The 23,175-nt window shown below is 36.9% G+C and overlaps 1 protein-coding gene across 1 annotated transcript in view; it reads right to left on the bottom strand.

Moving 5' to 3' along the window:
- Ly75 (lymphocyte antigen 75) overlaps positions 1-23,175 on the bottom strand; it is a 110,973-nt gene that overhangs the window by 72,141 nt on the left and 15,657 nt on the right. The window contains exons 5-13 of the mRNA XM_090342779.1: positions 20,866-20,976; positions 19,831-19,971; positions 15,780-15,971; positions 13,880-14,037; positions 11,435-11,545; positions 10,402-10,490; positions 10,130-10,299; positions 7,589-7,788; positions 5,000-5,142 (exon numbers count right to left, since the gene is read on the bottom strand). Of these exons, the coding sequence (XP_090198905.1) occupies positions 5,000-5,142; positions 7,589-7,788; positions 10,130-10,299; positions 10,402-10,490; positions 11,435-11,545; positions 13,880-14,037; positions 15,780-15,971; positions 19,831-19,971; positions 20,866-20,976 (1,315 nt within the window). The remainder of the gene's footprint in view (positions 1-4,999; positions 5,143-7,588; positions 7,789-10,129; positions 10,300-10,401; positions 10,491-11,434; positions 11,546-13,879; positions 14,038-15,779; positions 15,972-19,830; positions 19,972-20,865; positions 20,977-23,175) is intronic.

Below are 23,175 nucleotides of genomic sequence, written 5' to 3'. Positions count from 1 at the left end.
TCAAATTTTAAGAGAGAAATTTGTAGTTATTGTAAACTTTTACACTAGTATTTTGTATTACACAAGGTTAAGCATTTTAAAGCAATGTCTACTAACACTACCAAATTAATTTCAAAGGCAGAATGAATCATTTGATTAAAAAACAAAAAATTAAAAAACAATTTAATTCCTACTAGTCATTAAGCTTAAAGTAAGCTTAAGTAACAAAGAACTACACTAAAGGAATATAATGAGAAAAAAAATCACTTAAGTGCTTATATCCAACACTTCTAACTATTTTGCTCGTTGTATAAGGCAGTGATCATACAGTCCTAATATCTGTAATCAAGGAGGTGAAATATATAACACAGAAAACATGATAAGAGCTTTATGACAGCTACCACATGACTTGAATAAAGTTGATGCACTATGAAAGTTCAGAGAAAGAGGACTACAAGAAATGAGGGAATTTTCATGAGACAAAAGACAGTCTTCAAAGGATGACTAGCATATCTTTTTAGCCCACATCTGAGTATTTCCCCATTGCCAGTAAGGTTTGGTCTTGAGAAAACTTAGAAAGCCTCCCACTGAAGAATATATCCACAACATGGAGGGAACATACATTTTAGGGATCACTTCCTCACAAATAAACAGGTGTGCTAGCCAGGGTAGACATCTACAACATACAAAATCCAACATTTTCTTGGCCTCCAATTTTCACTTGAAAATGTACCTTCAAATCTGTTTTGCTTTAGGCATCTTTAAGCAGATTGATTATATTTTATATGATTTAATCTTTCATTGGCACATAGTTATCTTGGTCATGTATAATGTAAGTTTATGGACTTCATGCTACAAGGCTGCAGGAAAATATATTAAGCCTAAAATTTTACACAATTTTCTAGTGAAGGCTACAAAAACTTATTTTAAATTACATTCTTACCTTTTAAATTAAAAATTGCTCTCCTTCATCAATTTCCCTTGTTTAATGTTCTCTAACAGTTTAATAGCCATCCATATTTTCATTTTTTCAATTTCAATTTTTTTCCAATGTAATGTTGGCCATGTGGTTCAAATGGCAACATGTATGCTTGCTAGCAAGCACAAAGCCCAGTGTTCAAATCCCAGTACTACACACACACACTCTCTCTCACACACACACACACACATGGCATTATTGCAATACAATATAAGGATAGTCTCCTTTTGATTTTCTTATTACACTGTTTTATTTCATAGAGAAATGTCTCCAAATTATGGGCTTCTGATAAATCCAGTAGGGACAATTAAGTCCACTTTAAGTTTGGACACTATAGGAAGAATTTGCAGTTTGCTGTTTCACATAATCAGAGTTCTCTTACTTGGCTTTCTGAGCCATTGGGTCAAATACATCACAATTAAAGCCAGATGGCCAAAATATATAGGAGATTACACTCCCAAATCCCTTTACATGTTTTATTTGGGGTTGGGAAATTTGTGTAAAATTTTATTTTATCCTGATGTGACCATAGTATTTTACCTTCCTACACAATCAGCAATCCAACAGGAGAGATGATCAAAATTCATCAGTCACTTGCATTCAAGAGTGTTTCTTGCAGCCTTTCTAGAGGTCAGTCCTAACCTTTCTAAACTCCTGGACTTTTGCCCAGGTTTCCTGTCAGTCAATGCCTCCCCCTCCTCCTGAGAACCTCCTCTGCTTTTAAGCTCATCTATGGTTTCTTTGCTGAATCTCAGAGAGCCTAAAGAAAAGTACTTAACTGCTTAAAATCTTTGTTATCTCTACTATTTTGAGATAAAAGTAAATTTCAACCTGGAAATTTAGTTTTCAACTTCATTTCAAGGAATCACTCTTACAGAAAAGGGTAGCTACATATATGTGTATGTGTACATGTGTGGGTCCCTGCATGTGTGTGTTTCAGAGGTGGAAGATAGTTTTGAATTTTAACTTGTTCCAAGTCTGCTCTGCTTTAGCTACTGCCAGATACAGGGAAGAAAACCCAGAAATTACATGAATTTTTTACCTCTAGTGTAGAAAGAGTTTAGAAAACTTCAGGCTAAAGGAATACATTTGATCTTAACTGGGGAATGAAGACAAATTTCTCTTTCTAAATTTCTCCTAATTCAAGATGATGTATGTAGTTTTAGGCTATTAGGCTGAAGAGACATTGCATTAAGGGTTAATGTCTATAAATGTGTTAAAATTCCTATCCTCAATCTAATTTCCTGCTGAATCTGGTTGCTAAGGAAAGCAGTATATCTCAGCCGTAGCCTCCAATAAATTCTATTTGAGGAGGTCTCTTGAACCTGTAAAGCCTAGATTTCAATCTAAATCCATTCATGCCTCTTCCCAGGAGGTAGAGCACACAAGCTAAATCAGTGCAAACAAGGCTTTCTTCTCTAATCCCACCACTATCGTAGGTCTACAATGACTTTCCCAGTGGGGCTGCCATTAAGACTGCAAAGATCTGAGAATCTTAATTACTTGGTGCACCATGAATCCTTTTCATTCAAATACAAATAGAGATGTTGAACATAAATTGTGAGAAGTACACCAGTAATCTGATTTGAGTCCTTGGCATACAATAGGGAATATGGGTGGGCAATGGATGTCTTGCTGAGAAAGGTCAGTTTCTGCAGTAAAAGCTAAGACAATCCAAGGAGTAAACTTTAGAATCCTTTTCCAATGTAAACGAGTCTGCTTCCTTCCTTGTTTCTAAGCCTTGATTACAATTTTGGTGTTCTCTTCCTAGGTATAGAACAACAACATAGTCTTTGTAACAGATCATTACGCTGTCTGCTGGGATGGAAAGTAGTACATATAAAATACAGTTCTTGTGGCCATAGGAATTATACTTTTTTTTCCTCGAAATCCAAAACATATTACTATGTTTAGAAAAAAATTAAGTCTAGTATCTTCTGAGTAAAATTTTTTGTAAAAACTGTAGAAATGGAAGAAAATAGTTTATACTGAGTGTTAATTGTAACTAGGCTTTGATGTGGTTTAATCTTCATTATTACTTTTTTATATTTCCCAAATGACACACATGAACTTCTATTTCCAATCCTTCTTTGCTTTAGTTTATTTCCTTATGTGTTCACCTATTGCCAGTCTTGAAATTCAACCTTAATTATGCTTCTCTCATAGCTGGGATTACATTAGAGGCATGAACTACCATCCCTTGCTTTTTAATGTTTTTGTTTGAGCTAGCCTCAAACCACCATCCTCTGGTCTTTGCCTCCTGAGTAGCTGGAATTACAGGCATAAGCAACTACACCCATTAATATTTATTCATGTATCCTTCATTTTTTAATTCATTTCTTGGCTGAAATGTTCTTGAAATTTTTTTCTCAAAAAGGGAAAGTGAATGGTTTATTAATCTCTTCACCAATGAATTGTATACTAAAACAATATTCTACCTCAAAGCTCTATGGAAAGCCAGGCATGGTGGCTCATGCCTGAAATCCTAGCTACTCAGGAGGCTGAGATCTGAGGATCAAAGTTCAAAGCCTGCCTGGGCACAAAAGTAGGGCTTGGCTCAAGGGTAGGGAAGTAGCCTTGAGCTGAAGAGCTCAGGGACAGCTACCAGGCCAAGTTCAAGTCCCACAACCCACAAAAACAAAACAAAACAAAAAACAAAACCCAAACTCTATGGATACCAATATTTAATTTTTTTCTATTTAATGTTAAAAAAAACCCAAGTTACTCATATTGTGTGTGTGTGTGTGTGTGTGTTGGTAAACTGATTTATAATTTTTGCTTTTTTTTGAGGCTTTTTTAAAATTTTAAATGATTGGAAAAATCTTTACTATGTTCAGATACATGTTTCCAGTAATTTATGCTGCTATTCCCTGGAATCCTTTTTGTTTTCTTTTAATAGAATTTTGGGTTTTCTTTTCAGTTTAGAAACGTGAGAGAAGAGCAACTCTCCTCTCCAGCATTATCTGGCTCAGGTTTGGGAAACTGCACACACTTGTGGTTATGTATTTTATATGTGTTGTTTTGTTGTGCTGTAGAATAGAACTGTGGGCCTCACAAATGCTAGGCAAGCACTAAAACACTAAGCTACACTCCTTGCTCTCAGTGTGTGTGTGTATGTGTGTATGTGTGTGGGGGGGTGTGCATGTGTACACATGTACGATCATATAGAAATATAAATGGTTTGAATCAATTCATCTCTTCACAAATGAAGTTAGTTGGGACTAATTAACTTGCTTATTTGTTTGTTGCATATTGTCTTAAGATCAAACTCTTTCCCTGAGAAGTAAAGACATTCCAATTTCATAACCGATTCCCATTTTCTAGGACTGGAGTATTAAGTAGAGAGTGCTTGCATAGCATTCATAAGGGCTTTGGCTCAACCTGTCAGGACAAAAATCCAAAACCACAAATCTAAAACCAAACCATACAAATTCCATTTTCTAGCAAGAGCTGTGTGATCTACTTCCCCTTGAGCTTATCTACATATTGTTCTTATACCTTTGCTTCTCCTATCTTATCTTTCAAAGAAACTACCTACCATCTAAAAGTCAGCCTTATTTATGACATTTTCTGATACTAGTGACATTCCCTTCTGCAAAGTTCAGCAAACCTTCATTTATGTTCTAGGTTTTTACCATTCCTTTTCCTTTCCCTGCTATTGGACTGCACTATACAAAAGAGCAGGGACTGTTTCGCTCCTTCGAATCTCTAATGGCATCTTGCACATAAGAATGCTTGGTGCTAAACACTGAATGACCTCTAGGTTACAAAACATGTTGATATCAAAGTTTTTTTTTTTTCATTTGTTTGTTTTTAGTGCCAGTCCTGGGGCTTGAACTCAGGGCCTAAGCACTGTCCTTGGGCTTCCTTCAAGGCTAGTGCTCTACCACCTGAATCACAGCACCACTTCCAGCTTTTCTGTGTATGTGGTACTGAGGAATCAAACCTGGGTCTTCGTACATGCTAAGCAAGCACTCTACCACTAGGCCAAATTCCTGGCCCCTGACATCAAGTTTAACAGAGAAGTTCTCATTATATTACCTGAACTGTTCCCTTAATAACTGAAGAAATTCTGTTATTTCATTTGTATGACTGAAGCTAGGTAGGTGTGCTCCGAGCGCTTGGCAGAATCTTTCAGCTTCTTCCCAGCTCCTCTTTCTCACAATTCTTTCCAGATGGAATACCTTAAAAAATACAATGTTAATTCTGGCATAACCATAAAGTACTCACAGATTTAAAGTCTGTGATAGTTAAATAAGTGGGCTCAGATTCTTGAAGGAATGACAAAGATATGTCTTGTTCGAAGAGTCAACTCAAAGCTTACAGAGGTGCGGCCCATCTGTCCAGTGGGATGGCCATACTCTGCCAGGCTGGAGAACTACTCCAACAAGATATCATGATATCCATATAACTAGGACTTTCAAAGATAAAATGAAACAGCATCCACAGCAATAAAAGGTACATATGAATGTTTTGGAAGTAGACTTTTATAAAGAAATGTACCAACAGTGTAATTAGAAATGCAAGATCCACAAGAACAGGAAGGTATTCAGATGAAGACTCAAGTAGCAATACAGTAGTAATACTGACAGGAGGTGGAAAATCAAATCTTGCCAGTTTGGACTATGTCTTTGGCTTGTGATAAAGAATTTTAAGCTAAAGGGAGCACAGCTATTTATTTATTTATTTATTTATTTATTTATTTATTTATTTGCGCCAGTCCTGGGCTTGAGCTCAGGGCCTGATCACTGTCCTTGGACTTTCTCAAGGTTAGAGCTCTACCTCTTAAGCCACAGCACCACTTCTGGCTTTCTTTTCTTTCTATGTATGTGGTGCCGAGGAATCGAACCCGGGTTTTCGTGCATGCTAGGCAGGCACTCAACCACTAGGCCAAACTCCCAGCCTGAAGCACAGCTATTTTAAAGAAGAAAGAAGGGGAAGACTAGAACAAATCATGAAATCAGGCTGGGCATCAGTAGCTGAGGCCTATAATCCTAGCTACGCAGGAGGCTGAGATCTGAGATTGCTGTTTGAAAACAGCCTGGGCAGGAAAGTCTGTAAAACTTCTTTCCAATTAACTACCAAAATATCTAGGAGAGGAACCATGCCTCAAATGATAGTGCTAGCTTTATTTATGTAAAGCAGCTCAGGGACAGTACTCTGTCTGTCTGTCTGTCTGTCTGTCTCTCTCATAAAATCAAAATGGGCAGACTATTGGCCCTACTTCTTTAGTCCCTTTTCATATAATCACATGCTCTTGAGGAGCATAGAAAATATCTATATATTTTCTATAAACCTATGTTAGCCATTTGTATTTTTATACTTGTATTCATTTGTATTTTTATACTTGTATTTTCTTAACTTGCCTTTCTGCTTCTGTATACCTGCTTGCTAAAACCCTGAGAAATGTAACTGCTGTTCTCATGGCTAATCTACAATCACACACTCGCCCCCTGGCCCCAGACACTCCCGGATTTGGAGCATGAGTTACAAGGTCGGACTTGGGAGGGCCAGTGAACTAGGCACAAGCCTGTTAGCCAGTCTTTCTCCTCTGACCCCATGTTGGGTCTTTCCCTTCACCCATTAGCCAATCAGTTCAAAGCACGACAGATCGCTAAACCGACCAATGATTAATCATGACCCTCTTCCCGCTTTGTATTGTATCAATCATTTAATGGAATCATGGTATGAATTTCCCGCATGGTGTGTTGATTTGTTGCCAATGCTTGCTGGGACCTTCCCCCTACCAAAGAATGTATTAAAGGTGCTGTAATTTTGTGCTTGTGGCCTCTGGTCTGCACTCGCCTATCAGTGCTCAGAGACCGTGCTTGAGTTCGTCAATAAATGACTCATTGCAATTTGCATTGATCTTTGGTCTCTGGTGATCCTTCTGGGGGGCTTCAAGTTTCTGGGCATTACACTCTTGCCTTGGGCTTCTGGTGGCTATAGCATAGACTATATCTATCTGTGCCTCAGCAGACATGTGACATGCTGTAACTGTTGGGATATTAAGTGTGGGGAAAGTGAACAGAAGGCCTAAAAACTGTGTGGTTGGGCTTGTCTTCTCAAGATTCATGAAAAAAATAAACTTCTGATAGATACTGGCCCTTAGAGTACATGGGAATCTGTTACCATGTACTCTATGACAGATTCCCATGTCATAGCTACAAACCAGTACAGCTGACCTGTAGCTGGAAGGCTGAGTCAACTAGTCACTCTTCAATGGTAGCTGATCCAAAGATCTGTGGCTGTTGTCATTCCACTGTTTGGAGTGGTATCTAATGGCTTGTTTTGAGACTAGCTGACTGATACAGACCCACAATTAAATTTACATAGTAGGAGGTGATAGAATGAAGACTTGGTAGGTTGTGAGAATCTTAAGCATGATGTTCAGCATGGCATGTTATGCACACAACTTTCTGAAAGGAAAGAATTGTGAGAAAGGTCAGTCCAATCTGGCACTGGTCATGCTGTTTTGGGTAGGATGGTAGGTCCATGATGCCTTGTCAAAGTCTCTGTCCTCCCAACAAGTCTGTTAGGATGAATATATCACAGGAAATTGTATAAGTACAAGAAGAGAGCAGAAAACTAACTAACTCCAATTAGTATCTAATGAAAATGATCCCTTACCTTATAACAAGAAAGACTGGAGGGGAAACTCTGCCAGCCATCCGGACAGGGGTCATCAGGTTTGGGGGCTGGTTCCTCAGGCTCCAAGGGTCCACTTACTGTCTTGCAAATTGAGAGTGCTCTGAAGCTTCTGCAGTCCTTTACCTCCCACTTGCCTAGAGTCTTTCCAGTAGACATAGCCACGCACCCACCAGGAGATGCTGGGGTTGGATTGAAAAGCATAATTAAAAACTACAACCTTAAAAAAACTACAACCTTAAAGTTCAAATATTACCTTGTGTTTCTTTCCATTCCTTTACTGAGCCAAATTGGGAAGAGAAAATAGGAAAACCAATGGAAAAAAAAAAGAAAAAAATACATTGCCCATAATAATAATGATAATGATGGGTGTTATTGAGAAATGTTTACTGTCTGTAATGCTATTCTAAACAGATGTTAATCCTTACAGCAAATCCATAGGATAGATTTTGTTATAACTGAGGTTATAGTGCACACCAAGTGACTTATAATGGTCATACTCATAAGCGGTTGAACCTGGATTTGAACACTATCTGCTTCCAGAGCAGTATCCCAAACCACCTTTGAGCTCAGATCCAAAGGAAGATGTGGCAAAATGAAGGTAGAAAAAGATATGTGGAAACAAAATTGTTTATCATTTTTCTTATGAAAGCTATGAATTTATTTGTTTATAACAACATTAAAGGATAGTTTGTATTATCAAACCCTTTTTTCTAACAAAGACTAAATGGATTAGGCATTCTTATAGGTACTAATATGTGGAAGCCATGCTATGATCTTTCCAGTGTATCACACTGCTTGAAATAAGTGTTCAAGAAGAATCACATACACTGAAAAGTAATAACCAATATCCCACCCAAAGAAGAAGCTATATAGTGTCATATGAGCAGCAAGATGAACGAACAACTAAGAAAAATAGTGTATGCCACTCTGTATGGTGTGCTATATTTGTTCTGACTATCCATGGCTTGCTCGTGATAGGTCAAGCTAGTTAAAGCTGGGAGCTGTAATGCCAAAGAGAGCTTAATTGAAGGCTTTCTAACTATAGAACTCAACCTAGCTATTCCCTGTGAACTTCTCCAACCCTTGAGGCTTATTCACCAAGAATTTGACATTCTAACACAGTTGAATATATATTAATATCCTCCTCGTCATCTTCTTCCTCTTCCTCCTCTTCCTCCTCCTCCTTCTCTCCTCTTCTTTTCTTCCTTCTTTTCCCTATTTTTTTCTTTTCAAGACAGGGTCTTGCTGTGTAATCAGTTTGGCTATGAAATCACAATACTGCTGCCTTAACCTCTGGAGTTCTAGAATTACAGGTGTGTACATATCTGGCTTTAAGTGATCTCTATTTTAAGTTGGATTTAACCAAGATTTACATCTGTATCCTCTATTTTCTTCCATAAGTAAAAAGATGATTCTATCATTACTAATATCACTCATATTAATGGTCATTGCCATGCATACAAAATGTTTGAACATTTTCTATTTCAAATATTGTGTTCAATGCTAAGTTCCTATGTTTCATGTTCTGTGCTATAAAAAATGGCCTTGGAAGTTGATTACAGTGATTTCTGCCTGTATTCCTAGCTACTTGGGAGGTAGAAATCCGAGGATAATGCCTGAGGCAAACCTAGGCATGAAAGAGACTGCACTCAATGGCTGGCCTAGTGTCTGGCATTGTTATTTCAGCTGTAGGGGAAAAACAATGGTTGGGTATATTGGCATTTGCCCTAGTGACACAGAAAAGCACAAACAGAAGGATCAATGCCAAGTCCATCCTGGACATACAGAAGATTATATCTTGAAAATAACTAGGGCAAAAAATGACTGGAAGTGTGTCTCCAATGACAGAGTACTTACCTTGCAAGAACAATATCACAAAAGGCTTCATGATCATATTGCTAGCACATGAAAATGTAAGTTATTTGATGAGAGAAAAATAGGATGCATTATAACTGCACTCATATTCAAAGCTAAATCCTCTAAAAAGTGCTGACTTAACAATCAGCAAATGCATTTTGCTAAAAATCATATTTCTAAGCTCCTATTTTCTCAACTATAAAACCAGAAGGATTTCTAAGGCCCTTTCTGGCCAAATCTTCTGACAAAATTGTGATCCTGGCTGGAGAAAGGTGAGCTCACTTTCAGAATAACAACACAGTAATTCTTACTGAGAACAACAGAAATGCAGATTTGTTTGGACAATGAAGAAGCAGAAAGATGAAAATGTTAAAATCAAAATAAAACCGGTACATTCTATTTAGGATTTTCACAGAAAATATAAACTCACAGAGGTGGCTCTAGCTTTGCATCACTGGAAGGTGATTTTTGGAAAAGAGTTTTCAAACTTCTTTCATTGTATTATTCTCAAGGACTCAGTAGTAAAGCTAAAGCTAGGTTTTATAGACATCAGTCCTAAAAATAATCAACCACCACACATTTCAATAGCAGGTGAAGGATGTATTTGGGAAGGATGCCATTTCTTTGGTCACTGTTCACTACTTTAAAGATGTAAACACTCACCTGGTTCAAGAAAATTCCAGTTGGAAAAGGTTACAGCCTGTTTTATTCCACTAACAGTTGCCCAACTATACTCTCCACGGAAATCTATATCATTCAGGCCAGTCCAGAAATATTTACTAACAGATTTATCATACTTTTTCATCATATCGTTCAGATATTCTTGCTCAAATCTACAAAAGATGAATAAATGTTTCCAAATCACTAATTTAAAGAGACCATTTAGCCAAAACAGTCAGGAGTTAAAAGTAGTACTTGTTTACTGATGACTACACCTGCTAGTGATAGTCAGATTGCAATTTGTTCCAAAAGGGACTTCATCCATGTATATCTTGTAACAGGATACTCCATGTCTCTTCCAGCCCTATACCAGAACAGAAACATCAGTATACCATTCTCCAGACTTGGGGATGTCCTTGACAAACAAAATAGTTTCTTCTACACTGATTTTTTTTTTTTGGTCAGTTGTAGGTCTTGAACTCTGGGCCTGGGCCCTGTCCCTGAGCTCTGAGCTCTTCAGCCCTAGGCTACCACTCTACTACTTGAGCCACAGCATCACTTCTGGTTTTCTGGTGGTAAACTGGAGATAAGAGTCTCATGGACTTTTGTGCCTGGGCTGGCTTTGAACCATGAGCCCCAGATCTCAATCTCCTGAGTAGCCAGGATTACAGGTGTGACATTTTGACTCAAAGGAACTAAGAATGATGTGGTCAGCGAATTAATACATGTGATAAGGAGGGGATGCAATTTAATTGAAGCCTCAAGAAGGTTTTGGAGCTAAGTTAATTATGTGTGGAAGTGATTTCTTTATCTGTGGTCACATAGTATAACAGTGGATGGTTGGTTGATTCCCTGATTTGATAATAAGGGTTTGAACTCGGGCGTTTTGTGGCTTTCTTATTCATGCCAGATGCTCCACCACTTGAACCATTTCTCCAGTTTAGTTTTAGCTGGTTAACTGGAGACAGAGTCTCACAGAATTTTTTGCCCAGGCTGATTTTGAACTAAGATCATGTAGGTCTCAGCCTCCTATGTAAGTAGGATTAAAGGAATGAGCCACTGGCTTAATTTGAACAGGAATAATTTTAGTGGAGAAAGTAAAGGTACCAATTTTGAAAATAGTATTCTTAACACATTTCTAGAAATTCATGAATAGGTAAGCCTCCCCTGTAAGAACACCAATGTGTTATTATTCCTTGCTTTTTAAAAAAATTTTTTTCCAAGTTAGAATCATTCAAGTCTCAGCTCCCATCTGTAGCCAAGAAGGTGTAACTGTGCTATGAAAATTCATAAAGGTATTTTACATACCTCACCTGGAGGACATATTGTGTCAGACCTGGTGTCATTCATTTTTTCTCCTTTTTTTTTACAAACATATTTGAGTTTCTTTTCACACGATTGGACTTTCCATTGACCTAGCTTTTTAGAAAGAGATAAAAACACTTGCTCACAAAGAAGTTATTTGTCTTATGTTCAGAACTAAATTCACAAAAATCATGAGTGTGGGGATTGTGTGCCTCCACAGCTCATTATCTCCTCATCACCTCGAGGGCATGGGGTAGATGAATTTCATATTTTATAAGAATAATAATAAAACCAGCAAGGAACACTGAGTGGGGAAGTTGAAGAAAGAATTCATCACATAGGACTCCAGTCTTCAAGAAGACAAGGACAAACTTGTGCATGGGTTACAGACTTTGGGACATGTCAGCTGATATCCCTGTCACTTTTTTCATATATTTAAGGATGATAAAAACTATTTTTTTTTTGCCAGTCCTGGGCTTGAGCTCAGGGCCTGAGCACTGTCCTTGGACTTTCTCAAGGCTAGAGCTCTACCACTTGAGCCTCAGCACCACTTCCGGCTTTTTTCTATGTATGTGGTACCGAGGAATTGAACCCGGTCTTCATGCATGCTAGGCAAGCACTCAACCACTAGGCCAAACTCCCGGCCCCGATAAAAACTATTTTTGAAGAATTATAGGATTGAAAGTTATTTTCAATTATTCTTCAGTCTAGATTTTAAAGTAATCTGATATGCACTGAAGTTATTCTGATTAATTTATTTTGCTCTCTTAAAACTAAATTTTAATAAATCAATTGTGACCAGGGTTAATTTTTAACACTGTAATTCTAAGTATTCCTTCAGTTTACCTTTTCCCTTAGGACTTCATTTGTATGTATATATTTTTAAAGTTTAACAAGTATTTACTTTAGTATAACAGGACAAAGTAAGGAGAGAGACAGTTCCTGCTCCATATGTAGGAAATGAAAGTTAAAGTATTCTCACTCTGTTTTATTATGCTTTGTTTTGATGGTTGGTCCTGGAGTTTGAATTCTAGACTTCATGTTTACTCTGCTTGCAGGGCTAATCCTCTACCAGTTGATCCAGGTCTTCAGCTGAGCTGTTTTTCTGGTTATGTTGGAAATGAAATCTCATACTTTCCTGCGTGGGCTGGCTTTGAACCTCAATCCTCTGTATGTGAATCTCATGAGTAGCTAGAATTACAGGTACAAGCAGCCAGTGATCCGCTCATTCTTTATACTTTTCTAAATATATCTCAGTTATCCTTTTATTTTTGCTAGTCATAGGGCTTGAACTCAATACCTAAGCACTGACCTTGAGCTCTTTTTGCTCAAGGCTAGTGCTGTACCACTTTGAGCCACAGCACCACTTCCACTTTTCTGGTGGTCCATTGATATATAAGATATAAATCACATGGACTTTGCTGCCCCAGCTAGCTTTGAATCTCAATTCTCAAGTATCATCCTCTTGAATAGCTAGGATTACAGGCATGAGCCACTAGCTTCTGGCTTGCTATCCTTTTAATTAGAATACCAGTGTGACATTTTCTATATGTATATTTACTACTGAAACTTTTTTTTGAGGGGGGCTTTAATCCTGGTCCCCTACTGAAACTTTTCTAAACATACATGCCATATACTGTTTCCAGTTAGGTCTCTGAGATGGCTAAGTAACAATCATCACTCTCCTAATCATTTAGAGACTATTACAGATCACTTTCCAGAAGATAGTGTTACAAAAATATAGAGGTACCTATGAGCCTGTGTGAAGCTTTAACAAGTATATTCAATAAGCATTAAGATATTCAACAGGAATCATACTTTTCTTTGTGAATGAAGTCCTGTTTTTAAATTTAAAAATTGTTTATAATTAAAGCATTAAAAATTTCTCCCTTTATCTTCAAAGCAGGATTAGTACAAAACTTAACCTGAGCCTGTCAAATATTATATTAAATTCAGAGAGGCAGATAGAGATCAATTCCATCCTTAGAGAAAGGAGGCTATTAAAACAAGTCTACCACAAAAACTGATTTTTTTTTTTTTTTGCCTGTCCTTGGGCTTGAACTTGGGGCTTGGTACTGCTCTTAGACACTTTTTGCCCAAGGCTAGCAGTTTGCCACTTGAGCCACAGCACTGCTTCGAGCTTTTTCTGTATATGTGACCGAGGAATGGAAGCCAGGGTTTGGTGCATATGAGGCAAGCACTCTACCACTAGGCTACACTCCCAGCCTGATTAAAAACTGGAATTCTGAAGACATTCTCTAGATCTATTTCAGATCTGATAACTCATCATGTGAAGTGGATTATTTATTTAGTAATTACTTCAATTGCCTCTTCTTTTTGTTCCATATCTGATTCTAACCTTTTATTTTCTTCCACAGCTTACACAGAAATAACTTAGCCAAAGCAATTATAATAATATTATTAAGTGTTAACAATCAGGTTTCCTACCTTTCCTAAATAGGAAACACAGTTGGGGGTCTTGTTGAAGGGAATCTTTGGCTCATTCTCATTCCAGTATGTCAGAGTAACTTCAGAATCATCTGACCATTGGAACAAAGTTGGCATATTTATGTTCTTAAAGCCTGTCCATATCTCCTCTTTGACATCTGAAAGAAAAATTATTGATTGATTGATTGCCAGTCCCAGGCTTGATCTCAGGGCCTACACACTGTCCTTGGGCTTTCTCAAGGCTAGAGCTCTAGACCACTGGAACCCATAGTACCAATTCCGGCTTTTTCTATGTGGTACTGAGGAATCGAACCTGGGTCTTTGTGCATGCTAGACAAGCACTCTACTACTAGGCCAAACTCCTGGCCCTTACTTGTTTTATTTTAATCAATCACATTTTTCATTATATGCAATGTTATTGACTTTTACATTCTGATGTGGGGCTTTAAAAGCCTCTGTGGTACTCTTAATTAGACTATTACAATGTTGATGCAGCAAGCAGTTTGAGAAATAAAGGCTTTTTTTTTCTTCCTATTTTAAGTACATTTATTTAAGACATTACATTTCCACTTACAATATAGTGTTTTTATAGTTCAATTTTAATATTTTCCTGTGTACATGTCCTATATTCACATATTGAGAATGCCCAGTAATTTACTACAGCAGCTCAGCTTTTAAAAACTGCTGTAGAAATTGCTAAATTTGGGTCTTTGAAAGTTTTATTGTGTGTACCAATGCTACATGTACATTTGGGTTGCCTTAATCAACCTCCTCAATGGTGGGCCCAGAGGAAGTGCTGCCTGAGAGAGGAGTTTCCTTCATTAGGGAAGACCCTGGCATTCCGTCTAGCACGTCTCCCACACACTAGTACAACTTGGTGATGATGGATTACACTTTCTCCAGCTCTTTCTGCTGATGTTCAAATTCTTCCTATTCTGCACTCTGATTCTTATACAGCCAATTGATAATCTCATTGCACTTGTCAAGGATCTTCTGTTTGTCTTCATCATTGATCTTGCCCTGAAGTTTCTCATCTTCAATAGCTGTGAACATATTTTTTATTGATTTGGTTGGTTGGTAGTTTTTGTTTGTTTATTTCTGGGACCTGTCTGACCCAAGTTGGCCTTGAACTGCCCTATCTCAGCCTCCCTAACACTTGGATTAAAGGCATACACTACCACGTTCTGCCTAATGAATAGTCCATAGATGCTCTTAAGAGCATCTATACCAGGATCTGTGAGCTGGATGCTCCTGATATCTGCTGCAGATAAACTTTGCTTTGTAAGGATTTCATTAACTATGAGCATGATAAGAGATATTCTAATAAGAAGAGAAATATTGTCCACTATTTCTCTGGAATGTTGCTTCACCAGAGAACACTGGTACCATTCTAGTGCAGAACAGGTAAATGCTGTTAGTTGTTATTGTTAGAGAATCTTAGAAAGTAATAATACATACAGACTAGTATATTTTTGCTTGTCTGAATTTAGCTCTTAAGTAATCACAAAAGTGAAATAATTACCATTTACATGTTTTAGAGGAACTTAAACAGAATTTATCTCATAGGAAAAGGTTGCTTATTTGGCCAGTGGTTGTACTATCAAACATTGGGCATATGTGGCTACTAAAATTCAAATGTAAAGAAATTAAGTAAAAAGTAATAATTGAGTCTTTCAACTCCCTAACTATGTTTCAAGTACTCCAAATCCATGTGTGACCAGAGGCTACTGTACTGGACACTTTGCACTTGGGTGCAAAGCAGTTTTATTGTCACAGACAGTCCTATTGGACAGTACCTATCTGTAGGAGCAGATTGTAAACCTTCTGATGACATTATGAGTCTGAAAATAGGGATTAAAATATTTTAAGCCTTTCAAATAAAGTATTAAAAAAAACTTACCTCCACTATGAAGTTTTGTGACAACCACCTCCACTTCTGCTAAGGAATGAATGCTGATTAGGTCACCATGGAATGCTTTGCAGTTCATATGTGCCTCATCCCAGGAGACGCTTTCCTCTGCTAGCAGATAGCAAAACCCATTATTTGGCAGCCAGCCTCCATCACAGCGGGTATCTGAATATGTCCAAATATCTGGAGGGAGAGCAGCAATTTATATTCCAGAAAAGATATGTCTATTTTGAATCAATAATGTTGCAAATTTGTCTTTCTTAAATCATAAGGTTTCTGTAAAACTGGGCAATGTAAGGTCAGATAATAGAATGATATGAATTTATGCTGTGCCTCATGTATACATGGCATCATGAGAATTCCTGCTGAGACTCACATAATGATGTGACTCAGAAGGGCAATTCGTCATGGGATGTTAGCTGGTACTGATGTCCGTGTTGCTATGGAAAACATTCCTAGAGTTATTGAATTTCAAATCGCACCTGCAGTTACCTTTGTAGAGCCAGACTAGATGACTTCATAGGCCTTATCTGGCCTGAGAGCCAGATGTTCCCACCTCTGCCTTTATGTGATACAAATGTGTTAAATGGCTGGGCTTAGAATATTTGAGGGATATAGTCATGAGAGATTAGCTTCAGTCCTAATGAACAGAAAGTGTTGCACGGTAAGTTAGGTGCTGACAAGTCTTTCCATGGGGCTGGAGATTTTGCAGGTTCCTTTGTAGTCTCTATCTTTGTAAAGATTACAGTGGGGTCAAACTTCTTTTTCTTTTATGTTCAGCTTAGCAAAAGAATATGCATTAATGCTCACTATTCAGCAAAGAACAGAGATAGTATGTTATACTCCACATGCAAGAGGAGGCAGAGGAAAGGCAGCGGGCATCTCTGGTCCACTTCTTTCCCTGTATTTGCTGGACTCATCATCCTCATGGATTCTTAATTTTGACTAAGATGAAACTCACAAGTAGTGGTCTGTGAAACTAATGAAACTCACAAATAGAGGTCTAATTTTCTAGAGTAAATATTGGCAGGTATAAAACCCCACAAAATACTTCTACCCTGTTAACAATGAATAAAACTAGAAAACAGTTTTACTCAGTTTACTCAGACCTCACTAATTCAGAACCACTTGGAACATGTGTTATAGGTAAACATAGCTATCCTGAAAGTGAAGCTAGTTTACTTCTCTTTGAAAGGTAAAATTCAGGCTCTCTTACCCACTGACACTAGCAAGATAATGCAATTAACTTCAAGGTTCTGAATAGCGTTTTTATTACTATTAGATTTTAGAAAACAGTACAGAAAATCACATGCAATTGAATATAAAATAACCATTTTCAGAATATAGTTTTTGTCTCTTTGAATACATATTTTTACATGATTAAAACGATAAGCAGACATATCATTTTGTTCCACTCTTTCATTTCCCTTCCAGCAAGTTATAATACATGTATATTATTCATTCATGTGGAAACATCATGATTTACTTAATAATTGCTACTTGGAGATATTTACTTAATCTATTATCAGTTGCTCTAATTTATTTTCATTTGTGCTATCTTCTCTATTATGTGTCTTGTTGCAGAGGCTATATTTGGATTGCATTAATCTGGGAGATAAATGTTCACTTTCTCCTACTGTCTTAAATAATTTGCCTATTATCTTTATTAAATGTGAATATCATTTTTTCCTTTAAATATTGCTCTTATATGCCAAGCACCAGTGGCTCACATTTGTAATACTAGCTACTCAAAAGGATACTCAGGATCATAGGTAGAAGCAAGGCTGGGCAAGAAATTCCAGGAGACCACCAAAAAAACAAACAAAAAACAAAACAAAACAAAAATTTAGGCAAAATGAAGAGCTCTGGCTCAAGTAGGAGAGCACTAGTTTTGAGTAAAAAAGCTCAGGGTCAATGCCCAAGTTCTGAATTCAAGCCCCAGGATCTACTCCAATGTATGTGCATGTACACACGTACACACACACACACGTACACACACACACATCCAGGTATCCACCAGGCTCTGTGAAAGAGGTACTTCTCCATTCTTGCAAGATATTCTACAAATCTCTACCCTGAAAAGATGTCAGCTCTTTTTATTTCTCTCATTTCTAGAAATAGATAAGGAAATTTTTCCTTGTATATATTTTTTTAAAAATTACTTAATATTTTATTAATAATTCAAATTTATTAGTCCCTTTCAGTATATTTAGTAAGTGTATCCTCAGAAGTACAATCTAGGAACCTTTGACTGTAGCAATGCCCTCTTAATTCAAATTAGTCTTACAGCATTCGACTAGAAACATTCAAGACCAGAACCAATGGTTCAGCTCACTGATATTCAATACCCATTGGTATCTTCCCTTCAGTTTTACATATTCTTCCTTGAAACATTTACTCATTTTTGTGGTTCTTCAAGGAGAAAAATGTTTGATTTGGCCAGAATTTAATGGTACCTGAAATTAAGTATATTTTATAAACTCTAAAATTGTATCTCATGAAGTTTTATTGTAAGGCAATATTGAAAAATACTTTAACTATCCCCTGAAACTTGCTACAATATTCTGCAAATATACATACATACATATTGATATATATGCATGCACATGTACAGGAACAAAATATTAAACACATGTATCTTATCCTAAAATTAGATGACATCTAATATTCAACTTAACACACACATACATATTGAATTTTAAATTTTGATAAAATTTTAAAGTGTTCACATAGAAAGTTGTCCTTAAGAATAAAAAAAAAATGAGGCACAAGTGTAGCCTAGGGGTACAGTACTCACTTAACATGCACCAAATCCTGGGTTCAATCCCTCAATACCACATACACAGAAAAAGCCTGAAGTGGCATTGTGGCTCAAGTGGTAGAGCACTAGCCTGTCCAAGGACAGTGCTCAGGCCCTTAGTTAAAGCCCCAGGACTGGCAAAAAAAAAAAAGGTAATTCAACATGCTCTTAATTCAACTAGAGTCTACAACACATTTCTCATCCTAAAATAGTGTGATACTACTAAATTTTAAATCTACACTTAAAATGACCATTTTCCATTAGCATGAACTATCATTATTCAAACTTGCCACAAATAATCATATTTGCCTCACTTTTTCTCTGCACATTAATCACATTTGGACTCTATCGCCTTGAGTGCACTGAGTAACTATGTTTTACTTAATGCTTACCCCTTGCACACATTTTTATTCTGCACAGCTCTTTTTACTTGTTTTTTCACTAGCATGGTCTGGAAGGTAAGAAAAGTGGATGTTGTGGGGAATGAATGGGAAAGATCGGAATACTCCTGTGTCCAGTTTTTAAGTTATTTCAGATATACAATATATAAGATCAGTCCCCGACAGCACTGGCACTCAGACTTGAGCATGCATCTATGTTGTCACCTTTTGAGGCTTAAAGTTAAAACACAGACTTTTAAGCCCTGCCTCCCCCCGCTTTTTTTTTTTTTGCCAGTTCTAGGGCTTGAACTCAGAGCTTGGGAACTGTGCTTGAGCCTCCTCAAGACACGCATGCTACCAATTGAGCCACAGCATCACTTCTGGCTTTTTCTGTGTATGTGGTATGAAGGAATTAAACCCAGGGCTTTGTGCATTCTAGGCATGCACTCTACCATTTGGCCATACTCCTGGCCCAAGCCCTGACTTTATTGTTTTTGTTTCAGTTACTCTGGAGCAAGCCTTAAGAATCTGCATTTCCAATGGGTATAGATGATGCTATGAACTTAGCATAATACTTTTAAGATTTCTGCTCTAAAGTGGAAAAGAGACATTTAGGAGTAGAAACACATATTTTTTTTTTACCTAGAATATCTGCTATCCAATGAGCAGTTTGTATTTTTACCTGATACTCATTATTACTGTGACCAAAAAGATTTGTTCATATGCAGTTGAAAACATCTAATGAAAGTGTCACAAATCAAAATAAATAATTTTCTGCCCTGATATATTAGGTGAAGGAAAGGTAGAAGTTGGTATGTGAAATGAATTTACTGATATTACAGAACAAAAACAAGGGAGATACCTGTGAGCTCCATTGTAGTGTTTAGTGGTTTCTTGCAGACATAGGGCAGTTGAGCTGCACAGGAAGTGCTCTGCCAAAGCCCAGATTCAGCATCCATTCTTGCACAACTTGATCCACCAATCATAGATGTGCTGGGCATATCTTTAAAAAGTAGGATTTTTAAGGAGTTAGAAGAAAGAAGTGAGGGTCACAGTAGTTAGAAAAGCATGACTCATATTAGTCATATTCATAATTTTTTGCCTTTTGGAGAACTTGAAATACATTAAAGCTTTTCACTAAATTGAAGTATATAAATCACAGTGGATAGCGATGTGTTTATATATCTTAAAAAACACAAGATACAAAATAAAATCATTCTGATATTTTATAGCTAGTTTCAAACACAAAAACAAAAAATCAAACTTGTGTCCTCAAGCAACTTCTATGTCATATAACTTGAGGTCAATAGCTCTTAATTTATTTCTCTATAATAAATATTCATAATGTGACAGAACATTATGATTTTATAAAGGCTCTTAAATTTTAAAGATTAAATAACGTCTAGAAGTACAGCTAGTAGGCCAAGTGCCACACACATGTGAGGTGACCCAATCCCAGTAAAACACACACACACACACATACACATACAGACACACACATACACACACACACAACTAGCTTTAGACACTATCTACCAAGATAATGGAGTTTAAATTTTATTAACTAAATGTCTGCATTAGAGTTAAGCTGCAGACAAAAGACAACATGGGACAGACATGTCAAGTTCCCTACAGAATACAGAATGGCTCTTAATCATAAGGTGAAGTTCATTCTATTCCAACCAAACCTGCATGATTTCCCTATAGGTCATGGGGCAAATGCTTTGTTGCTTATAATGTGGGCATAAAGATGTTATAATTAAGATGCTTAAGAAAAAATTCTTCCGTGGAAGAATCTAGAAGATTTATGAATACTTGCAACTTCCACTTATTGTTGGTGAGTGGAAAGTTCCTGTTTGGTTCTGTACAAAATGGGGTGGGAGGGAGGGGCAGGTACCTGGACTCCAGTTGAGAAAGTTAAGTGGTCTGTGGTCTGACCATTCCCAGCCTCTAGCAGAGTACAACTGATTTAATCCAAGCCAGACAATTCTAGCAATGTCTTCTTTTTCTGTAAGAATTACAACTTTAAAATGACAATTTATCAAAATTATCTAAATCTAAAACAAACAAAAAAAACCAAACCTGAAGGTCTTGATTATAGGCACAATTTCTGTAGGAAGCTTTCTAGACAACAGAGAGGTAATATTGGTGGATGGCAATATGTCATACTATTTAGTAATCAAAAGTTGGCATGTTGGTTCAATTCTGTTTTCCCATTAGCTTATCCAATTTTGTTTCTTCTAAGTGAAGTGTCTCAGAGTAGCTGTTTCACTGCCTACTTTTAACTGTCTTGTCCTGTTTAGAATATTCATCAAACATAGTTTCCACTGTTGACCAGATTTTGAAAATCTGATTATATTCCAGACTAATAATCTAAAGTCATAAAGCATATATTATTTTCTAGGAACTAGTAATATATAAACAAAGATGACAAAGTCTCTTCCCTAATAAAAATATCAGTCTAGTAGAAGGAAACAGATATGGGCCTACCAAATGATAAAGTATTTTTTGTATGGTGTCAGAAATAAGTACATACTCTGTTTCATATGGCATTAGACTCAAAGAACACTTAACGACTTGTCCAAATTCATAAAGAAGTTGAGTTACACACAAACTGCAGTCAAAGTGACTCAGCAAAAATAAAATAAAAGGATAAAGGAAGAAAGAGAAGCATAAATAATTTATATAGTGAGGAGGATTCCTGATATGGCCATTCAAAGTCCATATCTCACAAAAATGGATGTGGTCTTTCTTGCATGGTTCCATATTAATTGGGAAAAGTGTAAAGAATGTGTGAATGTTTTTTTTTTTTTTTTTTTTTTTTTTGCCATTCCTGGGCTTGAGCTCAGGGCCTGAGCAATGTCCTTGGATTTTCTCAAGGCTAGAGCTCTACCACTTGAGCCTCAGCACCACTTCTGGCTTTTTTCTATGTATGTGGTACTGAGGAATTGAACCCGGGTCTTCATGCATGCTAGGCAAGCACTTTAACCACTAGGCCAAACTCTCGGCCCCTGTGTGAATGTTTTTAATCACTTTTGAAGAAGTCAACAGCAAGGCTTCATCAATATCACATAAAAATAATTTGAAAAATTAATTGGAGGTCAGGTGGAGGAAATAAAGCATTTAATGATTTATCTATCAAAGACAAAGATGATGTAGAGAACCAGAAAGAACTATAGAGTAGAATCTTTATAAATTTGTTGAAATATTTCCAACAATAATACTCAGTAAACCATTTCTTAATCCATAAAATTATGTATCCTGCATTATTGTCCCCTCCCCCGCAAAAAACACATATATACATTATGGGCTCTGCATAGAGAAAACTAAACCCATACAGTAAGTGTTCTTCAAGAATAACTTTGACTATATATAATCTTTGCTTTACTGCAGACATCAGAACCACAAATCTCTACAATAGGACTTTCCTTGAACTGAAACACAGGGAGTGGAAGAGATTTCCTGGAGAGAGGAGAAATAGCAGCAGGAAGGAGGAAAGGGGACATGAGCAGCAATTAGACAATGAAGTTCAAGAAATGGCAAGTACCTGGAAAGCAGGTAGTGAAGACAGAGACTCAGTTATTGCTCCTTTGAGAAACAAGAGTAAGATTATAAGGTAAATATGTTGAAGAGATAACTGCTCTGTCATGTTTATTGAAATTCTATTCACAAACAGCAAGACATGGAATTAACTGTAATTTCCTAGAGAAAATGTGGCTTACACACACAATGGGATACTATAAATCTGTAAGAGGATGGGAAGCTTGTCTTTTGTGGAAACATGTAGATGCCCAGAGACAGTATGTTAAATAATTGAGCATAGTAAAGAAAGACAAATACTACGTAATTTTACTTGTCTGTGAAATCTCCAAAACAGTTAATCTCACAGAAAAGACTAGAGCTAGTACTCACACCTGTAATCCTTGCTAATCAACAGGCTGAGAATTTCAATTCAAAGTAAGACCAGTCAGGGAAGTTTGTGAGATTCTTATCTCCAAAATAAAAAAAAAGACAGGAAGGCAAAGAAAGGAAAGGAAGACAGAAAGAAAGAAAGGAAAGGAAGACAGAAAGAAAGAAAGAAAGAAAGAAAGAAAGAAAGAAAGAAAGAAAGAAAGAAAGAAAGAAAGAAAGAAAGACAGAAAGAAAGAAAGGGAGAGAGAGAAAGAAAAGAAAAGAAAGAAAGAAAGAGAAAGAAAGAGGAAGTCAG

This window comes from Megascapheus bottae, chromosome 12, assembly GCF_031878675.1.
Source record: "Megascapheus bottae isolate mThoBot1 chromosome 12, mThoBot2.hap1, whole genome shotgun sequence".
Taxonomy (NCBI): Eukaryota; Metazoa; Chordata; class Mammalia; order Rodentia; family Geomyidae; genus Megascapheus; species Megascapheus bottae.
The sequence above is the reverse complement of the archived record's forward strand: the minus strand, read 5'-3'. Positions and strand labels throughout refer to the sequence as shown.